General features: G+C 42.3%; 1 protein-coding gene across 1 annotated transcript in view; it reads left to right on the top strand.

The window, feature by feature from the left end:
* Window positions 1-19,564, top strand: part of prkcaa (protein kinase C, alpha, a) — a gene marked incomplete in the record, with an annotated part of 152,355 nt that overhangs the window by 85,856 nt on the left and 46,935 nt on the right. The window contains 2 exon segments of the mRNA XM_034239752.1: window positions 11,596-11,707; window positions 13,140-13,268. Coding sequence (XP_034095643.1) covers window positions 11,596-11,707; window positions 13,140-13,268 — 241 coding nt within the window.

Genomic DNA, 19,564 nt, shown 5'->3' with positions numbered 1-19,564 from the left:
ACATGGTGTGCTCAGTGATGTGTAGTCAGGTACATTCATTTACAGGTTCCATTTTCTGCACATTACACTGGCCCTAATGAATCTGTTATTAGCTCCTTTAAAATCAGTCAAAGCTGACTAAACATAATTCTGTTAGTTGTCTTTATATGATTACTTATTTGAGTAATTTATATAATAAACATACCATATTTAGTATGAGATGTGTAACTATTCTATTTGATTTGCTTGACCTAAAATGTGTCCACTTGTGACGAATATCTGGAATACAACAACAATCGGTTTCCGCTGCACTTTGTGTTTAGTGCATTTAACCAAATGTTTGCATTGTCTACCTGTCTACAATTATTTTATTACCAATTCATTGTTAGGTTTATAAAAAAGTGAAAACATTTCCATCCAAGGTGATTTTAAATGTCATGTTTTGTCAGTCCCTGTTAAACATTAGCATCCACAAGATAGCATTATTATTGTAACCACGTGACGTTTACATGCTGACAGTATAATTATTTTCTTATTGTTATGCTAATTACAATTTTACAGAAGTAATGGTTGTAGATAATTAGATCCGTTTGAGTGTTGGTCAGAATAAAAAGCAAGTTGAAGGCAGTTGTTTTGCTACTTTTTGACAAGAGTTAATCCTGCAATTTAAAAATACATGTATATTTGTATCATAACTACAAATAATGACTGACACTGCACAAACAATAACTAAACTTGAGGCGATACACTCACACTTTTTACACAAAAGCTATCATTTAGACAAATCAGAAGGGCAAGTGTCAGTTGTCACAGTGTATCGCGGTGGTTCACCACTTTTTAGATCCACACAGCAAGTCGAGTAGCTCTCAAAGCTTAAGGAGATTTTTGCTGATTCAACACTATCACCTCTGTCGGCCTGTTATCATTATGTCTTTTTGTTGTAACTATTTGATGTAATCTCTCAACATTTAAGCCATGTTCCACCCATCAAAAGCTGATGTGACAGTTTATAAAAATCCATGATCCATGTGCAGCGGAATATGGCTCTTATTCGCCATCGCTCATTCATGTAGATGGAGGGAACAAAGCAAAGGGGGTGGAGGGCAAAAGGATAATCCTTCAGGATCAGCTGTGTGTGGGAGGACATGAGTAAGTGCAGCTGGTGCAGCCTCTCTCTACTGTCTGCCTATCTCTCCATGTCTTGTCCGTCTCTCTCTGACACACTGACTGCTGGCCTGTGCACTGTGTGGTCTGGGCTGCTAATTGGAAAATGTGCACTGTATGTGATTATGTAATATGCTCTCTCCATGATTTGCCAAAATGTCAAAAATATTTTGGGCATTGGAGCTGACACTTTCAACTGAATACAAGTGAACGTATTATTTGGAAATGTATTCTGCACAGGGGTTATACATTGTGTTGTTCAGACCTGCTGTCAAAACTAGATTCAGAATACAGGCTCTGTTTAACCCCCCAGTTTAATAATCGGCCGATTATCGGGGCCGATATTCCGCATTTGACCGATTATCGGTATCGGCCTTTTTTTTATTATCAAATTGCCGATAAAACTTTGGCTCTGATGCGGTCGTTTCTCTGGCTGCAGTCACCACTCTCTGTACACGAGCAATGTCCCGCCCACAGCGCTATCTGATTTTCCGGGCGGGAGCCAGCCAGAGAGGCGGGACCTTCTCAGATTACAGGCAGGTGTGAAAGAACGCAGACACAGACTGAAGCAAGCATTGCGCTGCTACTTGCTTGCTTCAGCGGCAGAGCCATACATGTGTTAAACCGAAGTTCAATAAACATCCCTATCCCCCAGTTCACATGCGCCGTGTTATGCATGGCTGCTGCACCTCGCGGGAGCGTGCACAGCATAAAGCCAAAAATCATTTCAATGATTTGTACGGCACAGTTAGGTTTGGAAACGGTATGATTTCCTTTTTGGAGGGCATGCATAACACGGCATAACACCGGAGCCTCGCTGCGGGGAAACTGTTCCGAGTTTGTTCTAATCTGTCAAAATGACGGACTGCTTTCAGATTTGTCCGTCATTGTTAAAAAAAATGACGGAAAATATTCGGTTAACACGACCTCTGCCTCTGAGTTCCTCCGGTCTGACTCGGATGAGGATGACATCTTCGTTTCATCGGCTCAGGCTGCAAAGCCGGGAGCGATGTCCGCTCCCCCGGGCGAGAGCACACCAGCATCGCCCGTCCTAAGCATGGACTTGCAGGCCGTGTGTCAACGCGCTGCATCCAGGCTGGACATCCCATGGCCTGAAGTGGCCAAGGAGACCTCCAGATCTCGCTACGAGGGGAAGAACTTGCCCCAAGCAGCGAGGATGAAGAGGCAGCTCCTTCCAGTCTTTCCGGAGATGCTGGACGAGGTGTCGGTCTCGTGGAGAGACCGTCCCTTTAGCAACAAGGCCCCAATCCAGGGTGCCTCTTCCCTGGACTGTGACGGTATGGAGAGGCTCGGCCTGCTCCGCCAGCCGCCCATGGAACCGCTGGTGGCAGCCCACATCCAACCGAGGCTGGCTTCTACACCGAGCAGGAACCCCATGCTACCGGCAAAGGCAGACCGGTTCCAGTCAGCGATGACCGAACGGGCCTATAAAGCCGCAGCTTTGTCCGCCAGGGCACTCAACGTCTCCTCGCTGCTGACCGCCTACCAGGCGGAGCTCTGCGAAGACATGTCGAGCAAACCTGAGCCTGCCGTGTGGGACAAGATCGCAGCGATCACGGACATTTGCCTCCGTGTGCAGCGCTGTGCAGTCCAAGCCACGGACAAAGCACTGGGAATAATGGTGGTACAGGAGAGAGCCAGGTGGCTCAACCTGACGAACCTTCCAGACCGGGAAAAAGAGGATGTTCTGGACATGCCTATTGTTCCCGAGGGCATATTTGGCTCCGCTGTAGCTTCAATGCAGCTGAGATGCGAGTCAAAAAGGAAGGGAGACGAGGCTCTCCAGCTCTGTCTCTGTCCAGCCGCGACCTCCAATGGTCCCGCGGCAGGCCTTCACTCAAGCTGTCTCACGTCCTGCCCGGTTCAAAATACCGAAGCAGCAGAGACCGCAGCCCAGCCCAGACACGAGGCAAGAGGGAGCTGGCCAAGAAAATCTCCGGTACCGGGCTCAGCCGACCCAGGTTTTCAGCCACCAGGCGAGGAAGAAGAAGCGGGCGGCCTGACAGCCTCCGTCGATGAATGAGCTGGAAGTTCCCTGTTCCCCAGCTCCAGAGCATGTTCCAGTGTTGGATGCTCATGTGTTTTCGGGGTGCCACCATGCTCCCATCTTCCCGCCGCCTCGAGTGATGCCAGAACGTCATCCTCAAGTTCGCGCCATCAGGGAAATGGACTTAACATCGAAGACAGCAAGTTCCGCTGCCTGTTTAAGTCACACAAACACATGTCATCATTGTTGTTTCAAAATAAATCATTTTCCACTGTCGTTTCCAGGCTTGAAGCCAAGGGCGCAGTCAATACAAATGAAAAGAAAAACAACAATAAACAGTCTGTCGTCTGCCCCTCTTTTGAGAGCGGCTACGGCCTCTGACAATAGACGGGATTGTGAAGGCACCACCGCCACGCGCATGCGCAGTGTCGGCCGGGGTTGTCAACCTGGGGTACCACGGTGTTCAGACACTAGAGGGCCCCATAACACAACAAATAGAGACACTGAGGGCAGACGACAGAGCTGTGACATCTCCGCTCGCTTTGAGAAGCGAAAAGTGGAGGATGCTCACAGATTCTGCTTGGGTTTTCAAGACAGTAACACGGGGCTACAGGCTCCAATTCGCTGTCACCCCCCCCTCACTTCTCGGGCATTCTGTATTCACAGGCCCGGGGAGAGTCGGCCCATATTCTAGAGCAAGAGATTTTCTCGCTACTAGAAAAGAAGGCTATATCGATAATACCCGCCGAACAGAGTCAGAGCGGCTTTTATTCCAAGTATTTCCTCGTTCCCAAACGGGGAGGGAACGGAATTCGGCCTATACTAGATTTGAGAGCTCTGAACAAATATCTCAAAAGATACAAATTCAGAATGCTCACTCACACATCTCTGTTGCGTCTCGTGCGCCAAAACGACTGGTTCACATCAGTCGACCTGAAAGATGCATATTTCCACATCCCAGTATATTACCCACACAGGAAATATCTGAGGTTCGCCTTTCAGGGTGTCTGTTACGAGTACAGAGTACTTCCCTTCGGTCTGTCTCTCAGCCCGCGAGTGTTTGTACGGTGTACGGAAGCCGCAATAGCCCCGTTAAGACAACAGGGTATTCACCTGGCAACTTATCTGGACGATTGGCTCCTTCTCGCACAGTCGGAGCAAGAGGCTATTACGCAGACGAATGTCCTCGTAAAACACCTGCTCGACCTGGGTTTCGTAATAAACACAGAAAAGAGCATGTTGTCTCCAGCCCAGACTGTACTCTTCCTGGGCCTACGCCTGAATTCGGTGTCCTTTACAGCCCGCTTGTCAGCAGAGAGAGTGAAAGCCTTCAGGGCTTGCCTCGCTCATTTCCAGCCACGCAAATATGTTCTCTTCAGATCATGTTTGCGGTTGCTGGGGCTCATGGTGTCAGCCATTCTGGTGGTACGACTGGGACGCTTACACATGTTTCAGCACTGGGTAGCTGCCCTCAGATTGGACCCCGCGCGTCATGGCGCGCGGAGAGTGATGGTCACTATGAAATGCGTAATGGCACTGCGCCACTGGCTACACCCGACTTTTCTAGTACGGGGCGTGCCTATGGGTGCTGTCCTATCGCGGAAGGTGGTCACCACAGATGCATGTCTGACGGGCTGGGGGGGTATATACGAAGGTCGACCTGTGAGGGGTCTCTGGAGCAGAGACCTCCAACGGTCACACATAAATGATCTGGAGCTTTTCTCAGAGGACATCACGTCCTCGTGAGGACAGACAACACGACCACAATATCATATATAAACCGCTAAGGGGGTTTTGCGTTCTCTCCAGTTACACATGCTGGCACGCAAACTGATCTTATGGAGCTGCGGACGTCTCCTCTCTCTGAGAGCGACGCACGTACCAGGAGTGATGAACCTCGGGGCGGATCTGCTGTCCAGAGGTGCACCACTATATGCAGACTGGACTCTACATCCAATGATTGTGAGTCAGCTGTGGGTGTGTTACGGCCGAGCCGTGGTAGATCTGTTCGCATCAAAAGAAAATGCTCAATGTCAGCTGTTCTTTTCAATGAGCGATTTAAACGCACCGTTAGGCGTGGACGCGCTCGCGCACGTTTGGCCTCCGGTCCTTCTGTACGCGTTCCCACCCCTGGCTCTGATACCCCCAACTCTGGCCAGAGTAAGGGAACAACGCCACACACTTATCCTGATAGCTCCGCACTGGCCTGCAATGTACTGGCTGGCGGAGATATATCAGCTGCTGGGCGGGCAGCCGTGGCAGCTCCCACTACGCAGGGACATACTATCTCAGGCGGGGGGGACGATCTTTCACCCACACCCAGAGCGCTTGGCACTATGGGCCTGGCCCGTGAGTGGTACAATCTGAATACAGTGGGGCTCCCTCAGAAGGTGATAAACACTATTCAGAGTGCAAGAGCTTCCTCCACCAGGTCTCTCTATGACTGTAAGTGGAGGGTGTTTGAGGAGTGGTGCCTTCAAAAAGGACACATCTCTTTTCAATGTCCTGTCGGGGTGATTTTATCATTTCTACAGGACTTAATTGATAAACACAAAGCTTTCTCTACGATCAAAGTGTACCTGGCTGCTATTGCTGCATGCCATGTGGGCTTTGAGGGAAAGACGGCTAGCCAATATCCTTTGGTCTGCCGTTTTATGAAAGGGGCTCGCAGGCTCCTCCCTGTTTCCAGGTCACTGCTGCCCTTATGGGACTTGGCAGTGGTTTTAGATGGGCTCACTCGACCTCCATTTGAACCCCTGGAAGAAGCTGACATGAAACACCTGTCACTGAAGACAGTGGTGTTACTGGCTCTGGCATCTGCCAAGCAAGTCAGTGACATCCATGCGCTCTCTGTACATCCTTCATGCACTCAGTTTGCCCCGGGGCAAACGAGAGTGTTGCTGAAGCCCAACCCTGCCTTTATACCTAAGGTGGTTGGCTCATGTACCCCCATTGACATTGTGGCATTTCCTCCGCCGCTGTGTTCCTCAGAGGAACAGCGGCCGAATTTGCTGTGTCCAGTTCGTGCTTTACTCATCTATATGGACAGGTCAAAAGAGTTTTGTTGTAATGACCAACTCTTTATATCCTGGGCTAACCCTCAGAAGGGCAAGCCCGTTAACAGGCAACGGCTCTCCCACTGGATTGTGGAAGCGATTGCTCTGGCTTATACGAGTCAGGGTTTGCAGGCACCAACGGGCCTGCGTGCTCATTCTACTCATGGACTGGCTACATCCTGGGCTTTGTTCAAGGGTGTTTCCATCCAAGACATTTGTGCAGCAGCGAGCTGGTCCTCGCCGCTCACTTTTGTCCGCTTTTACAGGCTAGATGTCTCTGCTCCAAGTGTGGCCCGCGCAGTGCTGGATCCTGTGTTGAGACAGAGTTCTACCTGTTAAGTTCTGGTTGTTTTTGGTGATTTTCGAGATAAGCATGTCTAGCAATACGGGAGTTTCAATATCCCATAGTGAGACATCGAACGGAGTGTTATGAATGAGAACTATAGGTTACTTACGTAACCCCAGTTCTCAGAGTAACATGAAGTGAGATGTCTCACCAGACGGCCCTTCTTGCTAAGGCGAAGCGAGAAGAGGTGCTTATTTTGAATGACGCTGCGTCGTAGCGCAAGCTACTTAAAGGGTGGGTGAATTCCCTGACGTTGACGTCAAGATCACCAGCCAATCAGGATTGGCGTAATGAGATTGATGCTTCTGTTTGCATACGCGTTGAGGCGCATCCCATAGTGAGACATCTCACTTCATGTTACTCTGAGAACTGGGGTTACGTAAGTAACCTATAGTTTTTCAGGTTGATATGTGAAGCTCATTAGCTGGCCAACAAGTATCTAGCAAATGTTTAGCAAAATATTAGAAGTGAGGCTACTAGACTAACGTTAGGTCTACCGTAATAGCCTCACTTTTAATAGTTTGCAAAACGTTAGCTAGCACTAGTGTTTTGCAGTTGCTAGCAGCTTATTGTGATTTTATGCTAGATAGACAGGCATTGTTTTGATATAATAAATTAAGCATTATTGTTAGATAAGCATGTTGGCCTGCAGCCCCACTTCTTGTTTCTCTCTAACTCATTGCAGATGGCTGCACTAAAGAAAAGGGCACAGAGAAGAAACCAGTTGTAAGATGTTTAAAAGTTCATTAAACATAATATATGCTTAAATGCATTTCAAAGAAGTTGTGTTGGAGTTTGTGTTATTCTACATTTTGACCAAGATTTTCAGATTTGACTGCAAATGTATATCGGTTCCAAATATCGGTTATCGGTCTCCTTGATTACTAATAATCGGTATCGGCCTTGAAAAAGCCATATCGGTCGATCCCTTAAATGCTCTTAAGATGATGGATATCTTAGATAAGCCGACCATCAGCATCTTAGCCTACTACTAATGCAGAAGACCTAAAGGTGGAGACATGCTTACTGGGAGATTGAGTTTTTGAAATGTTAAACTTGATTTCTTTGAATAAAACACTTTAAGTCCTGCTATTAAACGTTAGTATCAGGATAAACATTAATATATGTGATCTGAAATAAAGTGTTGCTAATTTAAAAATTTCTGATATATTCATAGGCATAAAAAGGATGCTTTCAGTGTCCTTAAGCATTAAATGAACATTTCCACAGATGGTTTGTGTTGTGGTTAATGAAGTGTGATGATTCAGTGATTACTTAATCAGGGCAGAGATTTTCTGTATTTTAGTCATCTTCTCTCTTTTTTCAATTTTAGGTAGATGCCACTGCAAGCTGCGTTTATTTCCCTAGTGTCCAACAGTGTGTTTGTGGTAACTGGAAGTTGTTCAGCTCTGTTCAGTTCAGGCCTTCATATAAATGTGTGGATGGCTGAAAGACAAACAAAGGAAGCCTTTCCCTTTGTCCTATACAGTTTTAAAGCCTCTGTAGACTGCTCTGTTGCATAAAGGCCCTGACACCCAATGGCCCTGACACACCTACCCAATTTGGTCCCGCACCGTCGTCTCTTTACGGCACATTTTCACACCTCAGGTCAGAGAAAGTCGGGACAAAGAAATCACTCTGATTGGCTGTTCAGCTTAGCGAGTCAGTGCATGAGAAGTGAAGCGGAAGTGAGGGACCAAAACAAACGTTTAAGAAAGCACACACAGACAGTTGTTTTCATGTTCATCTCACCCGGACGCAAGAGTTTCTTTTTTATGTTTACATGTTTTCGATCGACGAGAGAGAGTGAAAATGGAACCCAGACACTATTCGTTGTTTGTTTATATCGCGCAGCCTGTTCTTCTTCTCTCGGTGTATAGTCTGTCTTCCGGTTGTTGCCTCTTTTGAATGACGAATACACACTACCGCTGCCTGCTGGTAAGGACAGTTATTGCTACTCGTCAACTGAAGTCTTTGCGGTGTGTTCGTAGGCGGGCGGCGTAGCCGACGCAGGCGACGTAGCGGACGTAAAAGTCGGGACGCCTTCGGTACGCGTTCTTTGGTCTCAGGTTGGTGTGTCGCGGCCTTAAGACTACAGACCAGTGTCAAGCTGACTGGAACAGCAACATTGATTATTGTGGCGCCACATAGTGTAATACTGTCAGTCCTCACTGAGATATATGCCATGTTGCTCACCTTATTAAAGATTTATTTATCCTGGGTCAAGCTCTTCTTATTCATGTCTTATTTTATTGCTCAACATACAGAAGAAAAGTGTTTCTCGTTTCCCGGTAGAATGAAACTGAAAGAAAGACAGGTGTTCTTTCAAATAGATGGAGTGAATTTGAAAAATGGACTAGCCTGGTTAATGTTCCAAATGCAAATCCACTTAAACAGATTCCAACTCTGAGAAAGATTTACAGTACAGCACAATTTGAGAATGAACAGGGAAGCTCTTTGTTCTGTGCTTGGAAAAGTGGCAGCCCTCCAGTTTTCAGAGGAGATTGCTTCATAAGCCGCAGGTTGAGTGCACGAGATGAATTAATGCATGTCAGGGGCCTTACTTCACAGTGTATATTTTAAAATACTGTAAATGCTGGGGCACTGTCATCGATCTGTGTTGTGACACTTACCTTCAAGAGGAACTTCAATTTAATTACAGTCCCATTCACCATACTTCAGGTATACACATGCTGTACGTTTGCATTAGAATACATAATAAAACAGGCAATAACTGGTTCTGTTTGCTACAGATCACATAACATTTGTTTTGTCTTTGAACCCAGAGATATTTACTTAAGGCACAGATGCTATTGAATTGCAAATTCAATAAATGTCTTATCTCACCAACCAAAACACTTTCTGCTGGGGAGTTGAATATTTCAATTCTCATAACTCGTGTTTATCCTTCATCTCTGCCTGGTTGTATGGAAATGTTACTCTTTTATTCATATTGGATCCCATATTGTCTAAATGTATGATGGATGAAGCCCCAGCCAATGGTGATGAGTACCTGATAAAAAGAAGGGCTCTGCATTTGCTTCAAACTAGAAAAGGAAGCCGCCCATGCAAATTCTCTGGAATAACAAGTGCCAACAGAAGAGATAGGTTGTTTTGTTAGTGTGTGATTGTAAGCGTCAGTAAAAGTACCAGAAAGTTGGTGTGCCACAGATCACAAAATTAAATGAGACTGAACAAGGTTGTCTTTGATCATATCATTTTTCAGATCAGCAACGACAAGTTAACAACAGGACTTAAATGATCTAACTAAAAACGAATTTTAAAAGAAAGTGACTCAAAGTTTAAAGAATGATAGTGATCTGTGTGACAGTAAAAATCTGAAATAAGAGGTTTTAGCCTATTTTACATCCTTTAAAATGCTCACGTAACCACAATCAAAACACATTTAACACTTTTGGAGAATTGGTGATAAAATATGAACCGTCCTCGCCAATAACTATTCTCACATATTTTTGAAGGCATTTTATTTGGTGGTAGATTACAGGAGGTGATACGTTTTGCTCTACTTATTACGTAAACATGCAAATAGATATCTTGTCAGAACAACAGAAAATAAAACCAATTATGGAGCACTGGACTTTTATCCTGCATGTAAACAGTGTTACATAGCAGGAGTCAAATAAAGGTGTGTTGTCCTTACAAAGACATTATTCAGCTTTGTGCAAACAGCCACTTTAGTACCCAGTTACACTTGTTCAGAGCTCTGTGCAATAAACTCTAATGTTTTTTTCACAATGACTATCAAAAGAGAGCCTGGGGCAATGAACCGCAATAACATAGAAGCCAATGATGAATGAAAAGCTCCAATGACTTTGATGACTAGATTTACACATAAGTGCAAAAAACATTTACTGGATGGCCAAAAGGAAAACCATACATGAGGTCGGTGGCACTTTATTATTTGTCCAGCACACACATTATTATATAGTATAATGCAGTTTTTGACAGTTGCTATTGAGTCGTGGAAATTAAAAAGCAATGTCTTTGCAGTGGGGAAATAACTGATAATATTTCAGAATATAATTGTCCGGGTAATGTGGAATACGTCATAGATTTATTTTGAGTAAATTAGATGAATCATGTAATTAATTACCTTTAATTTCATTTGTTGGTGCTCTTGAATTGAAGCCCATTTAGTTAAAACAACTCCATTCTCATGTGATCAATGAGACACCAACACAATGTAACTCATGAATGACTAACTCTTTAAAAAAAAAGACGAGAAGTTGTAATTGCGGTCAGTTGGCATCATTAATGAATTTCCGTGACGCACAATAACCTTTGAAGCCGCAGGTTGATTTGAACTTTGATTTGAGTAGCTGTGTAATTAGTTAGACATGTGTGGGTAATTAAAAGATTAAGGGCTTGAGAAAGAAAATGAAATACACTACCCTTACCTTTGCTTTGCTGTATGTTCACCTTAACAAATATGTTATATGTGCGTTTCCATTACTTTAGAATCAGCTCTTCCTATCTCCCTCACAAAGTCTGCCATGTTTCTTCAGCAGTGCAGGACGGACAAAGAAAACTCTTGCTCTAGAAAGCCTTTTGTGTTGAAGGCCGCTGCAGTGAGACATCCTTTTAAAACTGTTGTAATCATGGCCATCTGCCACCTGAATTTCATAACTACTGAAGTAGCATTCTGGTAAGAATGGCCAAGGAGTGAGGTGAATGTTCTGAAAGACACCATTGTGCTACCGTTGCTTTGCACTCGCTGGCTTGTTATTGCAGTCTTGTAAATGGAGGGCTATGCAGAAGATGATTGAGTCTGTCAGCAACCGCAGTTGTAGATGGCGTTGAATCCTACATATTGTCTCTTTAAGATATTAACACCAGAGAGGAAACCATTTAGATCAGACCTTAGAATTTGCCTCTCAGGACTTCCATAGCCTGTAATTAACGTAGATAAATAGCATGAGCTGTTGGAGCTGTAACTAACTGATGGGTAATTGCTTTACTTCTTCAATCATGTCGTCACTTCAGGCTTTTTATGGCTCTTTTTTGTCTTTATATTCTTCCAGGATCCCAGAACGAAGCACAAGTTCAAGATCCACACCTATGGGAGCCCCACCTTCTGTGACCACTGTGGCTCCCTGCTCTATGGCCTTATCCACCAGGGCATGAAGTGTGACTGTGAGTACTTTATGTTTTACCTTACCTGGTTTAAAATCCAGCATTCTTTCTATACAGATTTTATTAGTGATAGCTCATAATTTGTAAAGTACTGTAGGGCCTAAGTTGACACTTGAACGCTTCCGAAGGGAAATGAAACCAGCACTGTTCTGTTTAGGGTCAATGAGGCATAGCATATATCGAAAAGTAATGGTTTACTATACTGTAAGTGGCTCTACAGATTATGTTCTCTTTTTGTAGCCACTCATCATCAGTGAAAAAAACATGTTGTTCCTCTTCAGTGAAGATAATGGTCCTTTCTGTTTCCCCTCCTTCTTGACTTTCACTCATTAAAATCTCACTTTGTCTATTTCCAGTCTGCAGCTATGTCCCTGCACCCTGAATAGGCCTGTTAATAGTAGCTTTGCCAAGCCTTTATTAATATCCCTTCCTCACTTTCCTTCCCTTTTTAATCTGGTTTTAGTCGATTAGTCTGAATGCCTTACGAGCTCCTACATACATCATCCTCCACCTGCTACAGACCACCAGTTACACAGTCTATGTTAATGCCTAATGATGGCTCCAGGGTGTACATAAATAGAGATGTGGAACGGCAAATTCTTTTGGCAGATGAATTGCACCATTAATCACACCACAATAAGATCGCACTGTAGTATTTTTAAGCACTGGTGAGCCACAGGACTGTTACAGTGATACACAGAAAATACATAGTTCTTATAGAGAATAATGTAGAAGCATACCCTTTTTAGAAATATAGTATGCATTTACCTGGTTCAGCCGACACATATACCATAACGGCCTGACATCACAGGGCTAAATCCCAACGATAACCCCGTTATCTCTTTTTTCACACAGCTTTGCAAGAAAGATAACAACCTTTAATATTGTGCCAAAAATGTATGATACATGGAATAACATTTTAAATATGTCTTTATATACTGCAGGTAAAGCAAATCTCGAGGATTTTTAAGCAGCTTACTGCATTTGTACATCAAGCCATAGGGTGGCAGACATAGCTTTTATCAGAATCATGATATAGGGTTTATTGCTGATAGGATTTTCATTTACAAGATATTGCCTTCCTTTTTGGTATATATTTTAAACATATACAAGGAAATGCAAAAAACAAACAAGCTTAGTACTACAAAAGTCAAGATGATGAATATCGAATAGAAAATACAAATATCAAACAAACACAAAAACAAATATGTTCAATAAAACTATTGCGAGATGTTTGATATTATGTTTGATTCAATACAGATATTTACATTGTGAATCTTCATTCAAGTGCATAACATTATTTGTCAATTTATATATATATATATATATATATATATATCAGTTTGGTTTTGTTTGTCCATAACGGTAATATTTATGTATATTAAGATGTATTCAATAATGTTTATTTGTCTCCTCTTCTCTATCCCTCCAGCCTGCGATATGAATGTCCATAATCAGTGTGTGATGAACGTGCCCAGCATGTGTGGAACCGATCACACCGAAAGGAGGGGCCGTCTGTTCCTCAAGTGTGAGGTCACTGACGACAAGCTGCAGGTCACAGGTAGGCTTCACAACCACCATACACTCAGTCTGGTTGTAAAATGCAGGGTGTTGTACTTGGATTGGTTGTTGTGTGTATATGTTCTTGTGTGTTAGAGTGTGTCAGGTAGACAAGGATGAGGGTGAATGAGGTCCAAATTCAACCCTTTGCTCTTTTTTGTTGAAAAACTTGACTCTCTAATTGCACACACATTCACACCCTATCCCCTGCTGCCATTACATCTGAGTCGATTCTAAACTCCATTAACTCTGCCTTCACCCTGTTTGTGCTGCAGCGAATCCAACTTCAACTGCATGGCTGGCCTTGTGATTATCAGCTTTTAGTATGCTGCAAAGGAAATTCCCTTTTGGTGCACTGATCTTCATTATAGTGCAGCTCAGGCTAAACATTCTCCTTTAAGAACAGATTCACAGTTACGACACTTGCCAGACAATCCTGATCCAAATCTGTATCTGCAGTGGTGGGTGGTCCGCTGCGTGGGCTTCCTGTTGTTACCATTTTTAAACAGTCACGACTTGCTTTATGTTGGCTGGAGTAGCCAATGTAACTGAATTGTCTCTGCAAAGCAAATTAAGCGTTTGATATATTAATTTATGTCTCACTACACAAAGCCAGAATCTGAGCACTCTTTTTGTGAGTGGGGTTGTGGCTTTAAAATTATCCGTCTCAACTATTATTCATAAGCTATTCTACATGATCCATGTCAGACGTTTTAATTACAACAGCCTCCAGGTTTCAAAGACACACCTGTCCTTTGCCTAAAGAGCCCGAACAGGATGTAATGAGATACTATAAATAGCATTTATTTAATGATTATAATCAATAGTAGTGTAATATTTCAGAGACTTTTCACCTCCTTTAGAAATCGTCTTACGTATCGTCCACACGGTTCCGTCACGTTGAAGCTTGCCGGTGGGCGTGTCTGGCACGCGACCAATCACATGAATCTCCCGCCCCGGACACACAAGCACGCAGTTTGATTGGCTAGCGTTTGTACTGGCATATGATTTGATTGGCTGGCGCTTCCGTCAACGCTTGAAAAGTGGAACTTTTCTCAACGTTCGAAGCGAGCAACGGAGGCAAAGCGACGGAACCACAATGCAGTTCTGCAAAGCTTGACGTCACCCCATTCAAAGTGAATGGGAAGCGTCTCCGTTGAAGCATGCAACGGAACCGTGTGGACGTACCGTTACAGCAATTTGTTAATATTGTCTAAACAGCCTAAAAAAAAAGAGTTTGTCTTAAAGTAGAAGACACATGTCATGTCTTGTCTTCAAATTAATGTTTTTTTTTAATAAAGATTCATGTCTCTGTAACACAATCTACTAGGGGTGTAACGGTTCACAAACATTTCGGTTCGGTACGTACCTCGGCTTTTAGGTCACGGTTCGGTTTGGTATGTTTTCGGTACAGCAGAAAAAATTATCACAAAACATAACATATATATATATTTTTTTTTTTATTATTATTAAACTGTGAATAATGTATTCACTCAAATAAATACAAAATATAATAAAATAAACATTAAGGTGCAGCATTTCGATGAACTGAAATAATCTGTATTTGAACTGTACTGTACTAGTACCTGAGCAGCCAGTTTGACATTATGACTTGCTTGTCATTGTATTTTCATGTTTTTTTAAAGAAAAATTAACTTGTCCACAAATTGCTTGCCGAAAGGGCAGATCTGCTGGCACTAACAATGTCTCCTGCTGTGGAGAACACCCTCTCGCTCGGGACAGAGGTAGCAGATACAGCCAGGTAGCGCTTTGCTAACATGGCAACATACAGTGTAAGGATATTTATCTGTTAATACCTCTTTTGCATGCCTTTTTCTAAATCAAAAACAATGTATGACACAAGCTGTAGGCTTTATCATATTAATGAAAAAATATAGTCATTGATTTTGACAGTTCAATAGCTCATTGGTTTAAAAATATAGAGACATTTTCATGCATAATCGGCCAAATGTACATGCTGTGATGTTCTGAGTCCTTGGCTTAAAGCAGCACAGACGTGAACTGTGTGTGTGGTCTGTCGGACCACAGTGCTGTCAGTTTTAAATATGCAGAGAGGCCTTCTAAGATCTATGGTCCTTTAACCCTGCTTTCTGCTTGGGGACGCTACATCACTGGAGCCGCTCTGTTATGAAAAGTGACTGGTTGGACTAGTTTATATACTGTAAGGAAGCAATGGTGGTGCACCAATGTATGTGCATGTAGCAATGGATTAATATCTCTGTGCAAAACACAGTGGTATTAAATGACATAGCAATGGCTAATACTTAATTCTTTCAATACAAACTGGAGATTTAGCTTTTTTCATCAGTGCTCGCAAACTGTTACAGTCTACCAAGATATATTCGAGAGCCTAGCTCTTTTGGAAATGTTATACCACTTAAAACTCTTTAACCAACCTTTTTTCTAGCGGCACTTATTTATGTGCATGGCCTTTTATGCCCTTTAAAACTTTGGTTTTACCTAGTTTAAATGTCTTTTTATGCCTTTAAAATGTAATTTTACAAATTGTAAATGGCTCGCTTTTTTGCAAAGCACTTGTATATCTCACGCTTATATATCTATATGTTTTCAGTATTTTATTATGTTACCTGTTTTTATTTAGTTTTTAAATTGTAAAACACTGAGCTACATGCATTAAAGGTGCTATACAGTACATATAACATTTTTATACAATTATTGAAACAAAAGTAATTGAAAATGAAGTGTGCTCACTGAACATTGCCCAAACAATTTTCATGTTATGGTCTTATGAGTGAATTAGAACATGAGAGGAGCGTGTTTTTTGCATAGAAGCCCAGTTTGGCTTTTTTTTGGAGGCATACTGTAAATCCCCTGGCTGTTATGGTGCATTAGCACATCTGTGGCGGCAAAGAGCTGACTCATTCTTATTCAACGTGCTGGCTGACAGGGGTCAGTGCTTTACAAGACCCTGACAATGAACATTACTGACTTATTCACTTATCAATTTATCCGCACAAAGAACACAGTGTACTGTAACAGGGAGGTGGTGCAACACAGACACCATGATTGGTGATGACTATCATATTATATTGATATTTGCTATTCTTATCTATTCAAAAGCAAATGTTCACAAACTAGTTTACTTTTCCTGATAAGGCTTTTCCTTGAGTTGCTGTAAATACATATCTAGGTCTTACAATAGTTAAATATTACATATGAAGCCCCTACAATGTTTTACGGCACAGTGTTGAAATACCTAAACAGTGACAGCAGTTCAAACACACCCGAGCCATATTGAGTTGGTCAAATAATGCACACATATTTATTCACGATTTTAGGATGAGACCATCTATTCCCCCTCTCCATCTTATGTAACATATGTATTTCTCAAAGGCAAAGAATCTGTTTAAAAACATGTCCTATATGCACAGTAAATATAGTTTATTCTGTTTATACATTCGACTTGTATACAAATTAAAAGGCTTGGGCTGTATTATAACATTTGGAGGCAAACAAAAGTTCACTATTATAGGAATACAACAAGATAACTGAATTTTAAGGCTAAATATTACATAAAGTGACATTAAGCACAATAAGACATGGTTACATTTATACCGATGACTGGGAAATAATATCAAAAGCAGCTCTATTGTCCTGCTTCTCCCTCCATCTCATCTTTCATATTCAGTCATGTGCTCTGAATAAATTCAGCAACTCATAATATCCTGCTAAATAAGATGGAAATATTAACAATGACCCTCTTCACACCATTGTTGGCTGTATTTTCTAAAGAACCAGTCCAAAATTGATTACATTTTTTCTTGAAGTGTGAACTTCTGCACACTGCTGTCAAATCATGATAATGACTTTACAGTGTGTGCGAAAATGGATGCATGGGCACTCATATACACATGCAAGTGTATATGTATACCAGGGACAGGAAACCACCAGTATCACCTGCAATCATTCTGGCTCTTGGCCCTGTGTGGCACATAGCATACCTGATTGACAAACAGCCATGTTATCATTTGCATGTGTTTCTTTGCTTGTGTGTGTGTGTGTGTGTGTGTGTGTGTGTGTGTGTGTAGGCGTGTGTATAAAACTGCTGTACCAGCACTACCAACCCACTCAGGCCAGATTGTATCATAGATTACATTAGCTGCTGTAGACGCTGTGTAGACGGCTTGCCAAACACAATTTGTATTCTGCTGGTGAAGAGTTTGCAAAGACCAGGGTGCAGCGGATGGCAGTGATATTTTACTAACTCTACTCTTGAGTTTAATCATTTACTGCTGACGTTACATAAAAAAGTCCTTGAATAAACACATTTGTTGCACGACTGTTGAACCCAGATAATACGTCATTAATAATAACTTCTTCTATTTTTTTAAGTGAAACAAAATGTTGTTTTTTCAAATCACAATTTGTATGTAACTTGCCAAACACTGTTTCTAGTACTTGCTCTGAAACAAAGATGAAGTTGTTGTCTTTACACTCATACTGGTCTCAGATTACTTGAATCAAATAAAGTTTTAAAATATTTGGTCAGAATCAAAAGCACATGTTCTTAAAAACCATCCAACCCCCTGAACCAAATCCCCATTGTTTCCCTAATCAGTCACGACAACATACATTAAGAATGATCTCACTGTGATTGAAATGAAACAAGGGTTCTCTTTTGTCGAAACAATTTAATATATGCTATAAATATTGTGTCTTCATTTATAAAGGGGATTTCAAAACAACCATAACAAAGTGCTTCGCAAACAAGAACATAAAAGAAAGCAGGAGAGCAAGTGTGTAACAGTTAACAGGTCATTCTCAGAGGTGTAGTGGGAGTTAGAAGCTCAGCTATAGCTCAGTGCTATAAAAGCAGGACTTTAAAAAAGTCAAGAACAACATTTTAAATTGAAATATCAAACGGACATGCAGCCAATGAGATTGCTCTAAAACAGAATTGATATAATAATGTTTTTGAGATGAGTGGCTGCATTCTGGTCACATGCTGTTTTATTGAGTGTTTGTAATATGATTGTCTTGTATCCCAGAAGCCAAAGACTGCATATCTGGAATACTCAATGAAACATGGTGCCTTTGGGTCGAGACTAGGGAAGCTGGAATGAGTGCAAAATAATTTCAAGAATCCCTCAAACATCCCAGAGTGCACACACACTCAACTTGGAGTGAAGATACTCCAATTTCTTTTTTGTGATTCACCAATGGCCAGACATAAAATGTTAAACAGGAAGTGACATAACTGCCAAGGGAGGCAGCTGTCCTTTAAACCCATACATGGACCCACGCATGAACTCTAACCGCCAAGAGACAGACAAACAAACTTTCTGGCTCAAGATGGCTAAATTAAATAACGAGTCACAATGAAACAGAAAGGTTGTTTGTGCAGTTTCTAGATAACATGTGAGTGTGTGTTTTTGTCAGTGAGCGTGAATGGCAGTGCTAAGGAGACAAAACAAGTTCTGTGTCTGAACGTTAGACGTAGCCCACTGACCTTGTCCTCCGCCTCGCTCTCCAGCTGAAACACAGCCTCTGTGTCCGTTGGTGCTGAGGAGGCCTCCCTCCTGTTTGTTTCTGAAACCCTATTGTTCATTGAATCGTTGCAAACATTCAGAGTACACTTGGGACAGGGCATTTCTGTAATTGAAGTCCATTTTTGTATTCATAGTTAACCTCAGATGTGTGTAGGTGTTCAAGTTTGTGCACAAACCTTTGCCGCATGCAGGTCCTTTGGGAGTGTGAGAGACAGTGGTAATAATTACATTTCCGTTTCGATCCCTCGTTGACTCACCAAGTTCTGAAGAAAAGGCTTGTTTAACAAGTCCTCTGCTCTTCCGCTCACTTTGCTCGGCTTCCACCTTTTTATTGGATTTTTCTTCTTGCCTCAATGTCCACATGTGTGTTCCGTACTAATGCTGCTGTAGGTGTCGATGTGCTTCATATGTAGGAGCAGTGTAGGTGTGTGGAGGTCAGATTGGTGCTCAGATAGATTTAGATGTAGGTGGATCAAGGAATCTAGATTTTACTTTTGCACCTTCTGGAGGAGTAGCCTTTAACAGTCAAAGACAAAAATGCACTCTAAACACTGTTACCAGCTTCTGGCTGATGCAGCTATAGCAACGATCTACCTCGCGCTTTTGGAGGCTATTTTACGGCTACTTTTGATATATAACTATGACTACATAAAAACTGAAATGTAGAAAGTACTACATCATAAATATGTATTAATCGTGCAGTTACATTGGAGTAAAAATGTCTATCCAAAACTGTAATTATAACTGTTAGTGTCTGCAAACTCGC

The sequence above is a fragment of the Gymnodraco acuticeps genome, unplaced genomic scaffold (assembly GCF_902827175.1).
Source record: "Gymnodraco acuticeps unplaced genomic scaffold, fGymAcu1.1, whole genome shotgun sequence".
In the NCBI taxonomy this organism is placed as follows: Eukaryota; Metazoa; Chordata; class Actinopteri; order Perciformes; family Bathydraconidae; genus Gymnodraco; species Gymnodraco acuticeps.
Note: the sequence above shows the minus strand (reverse complement) of the source record. Positions and strands in the feature narration are given on the sequence as shown.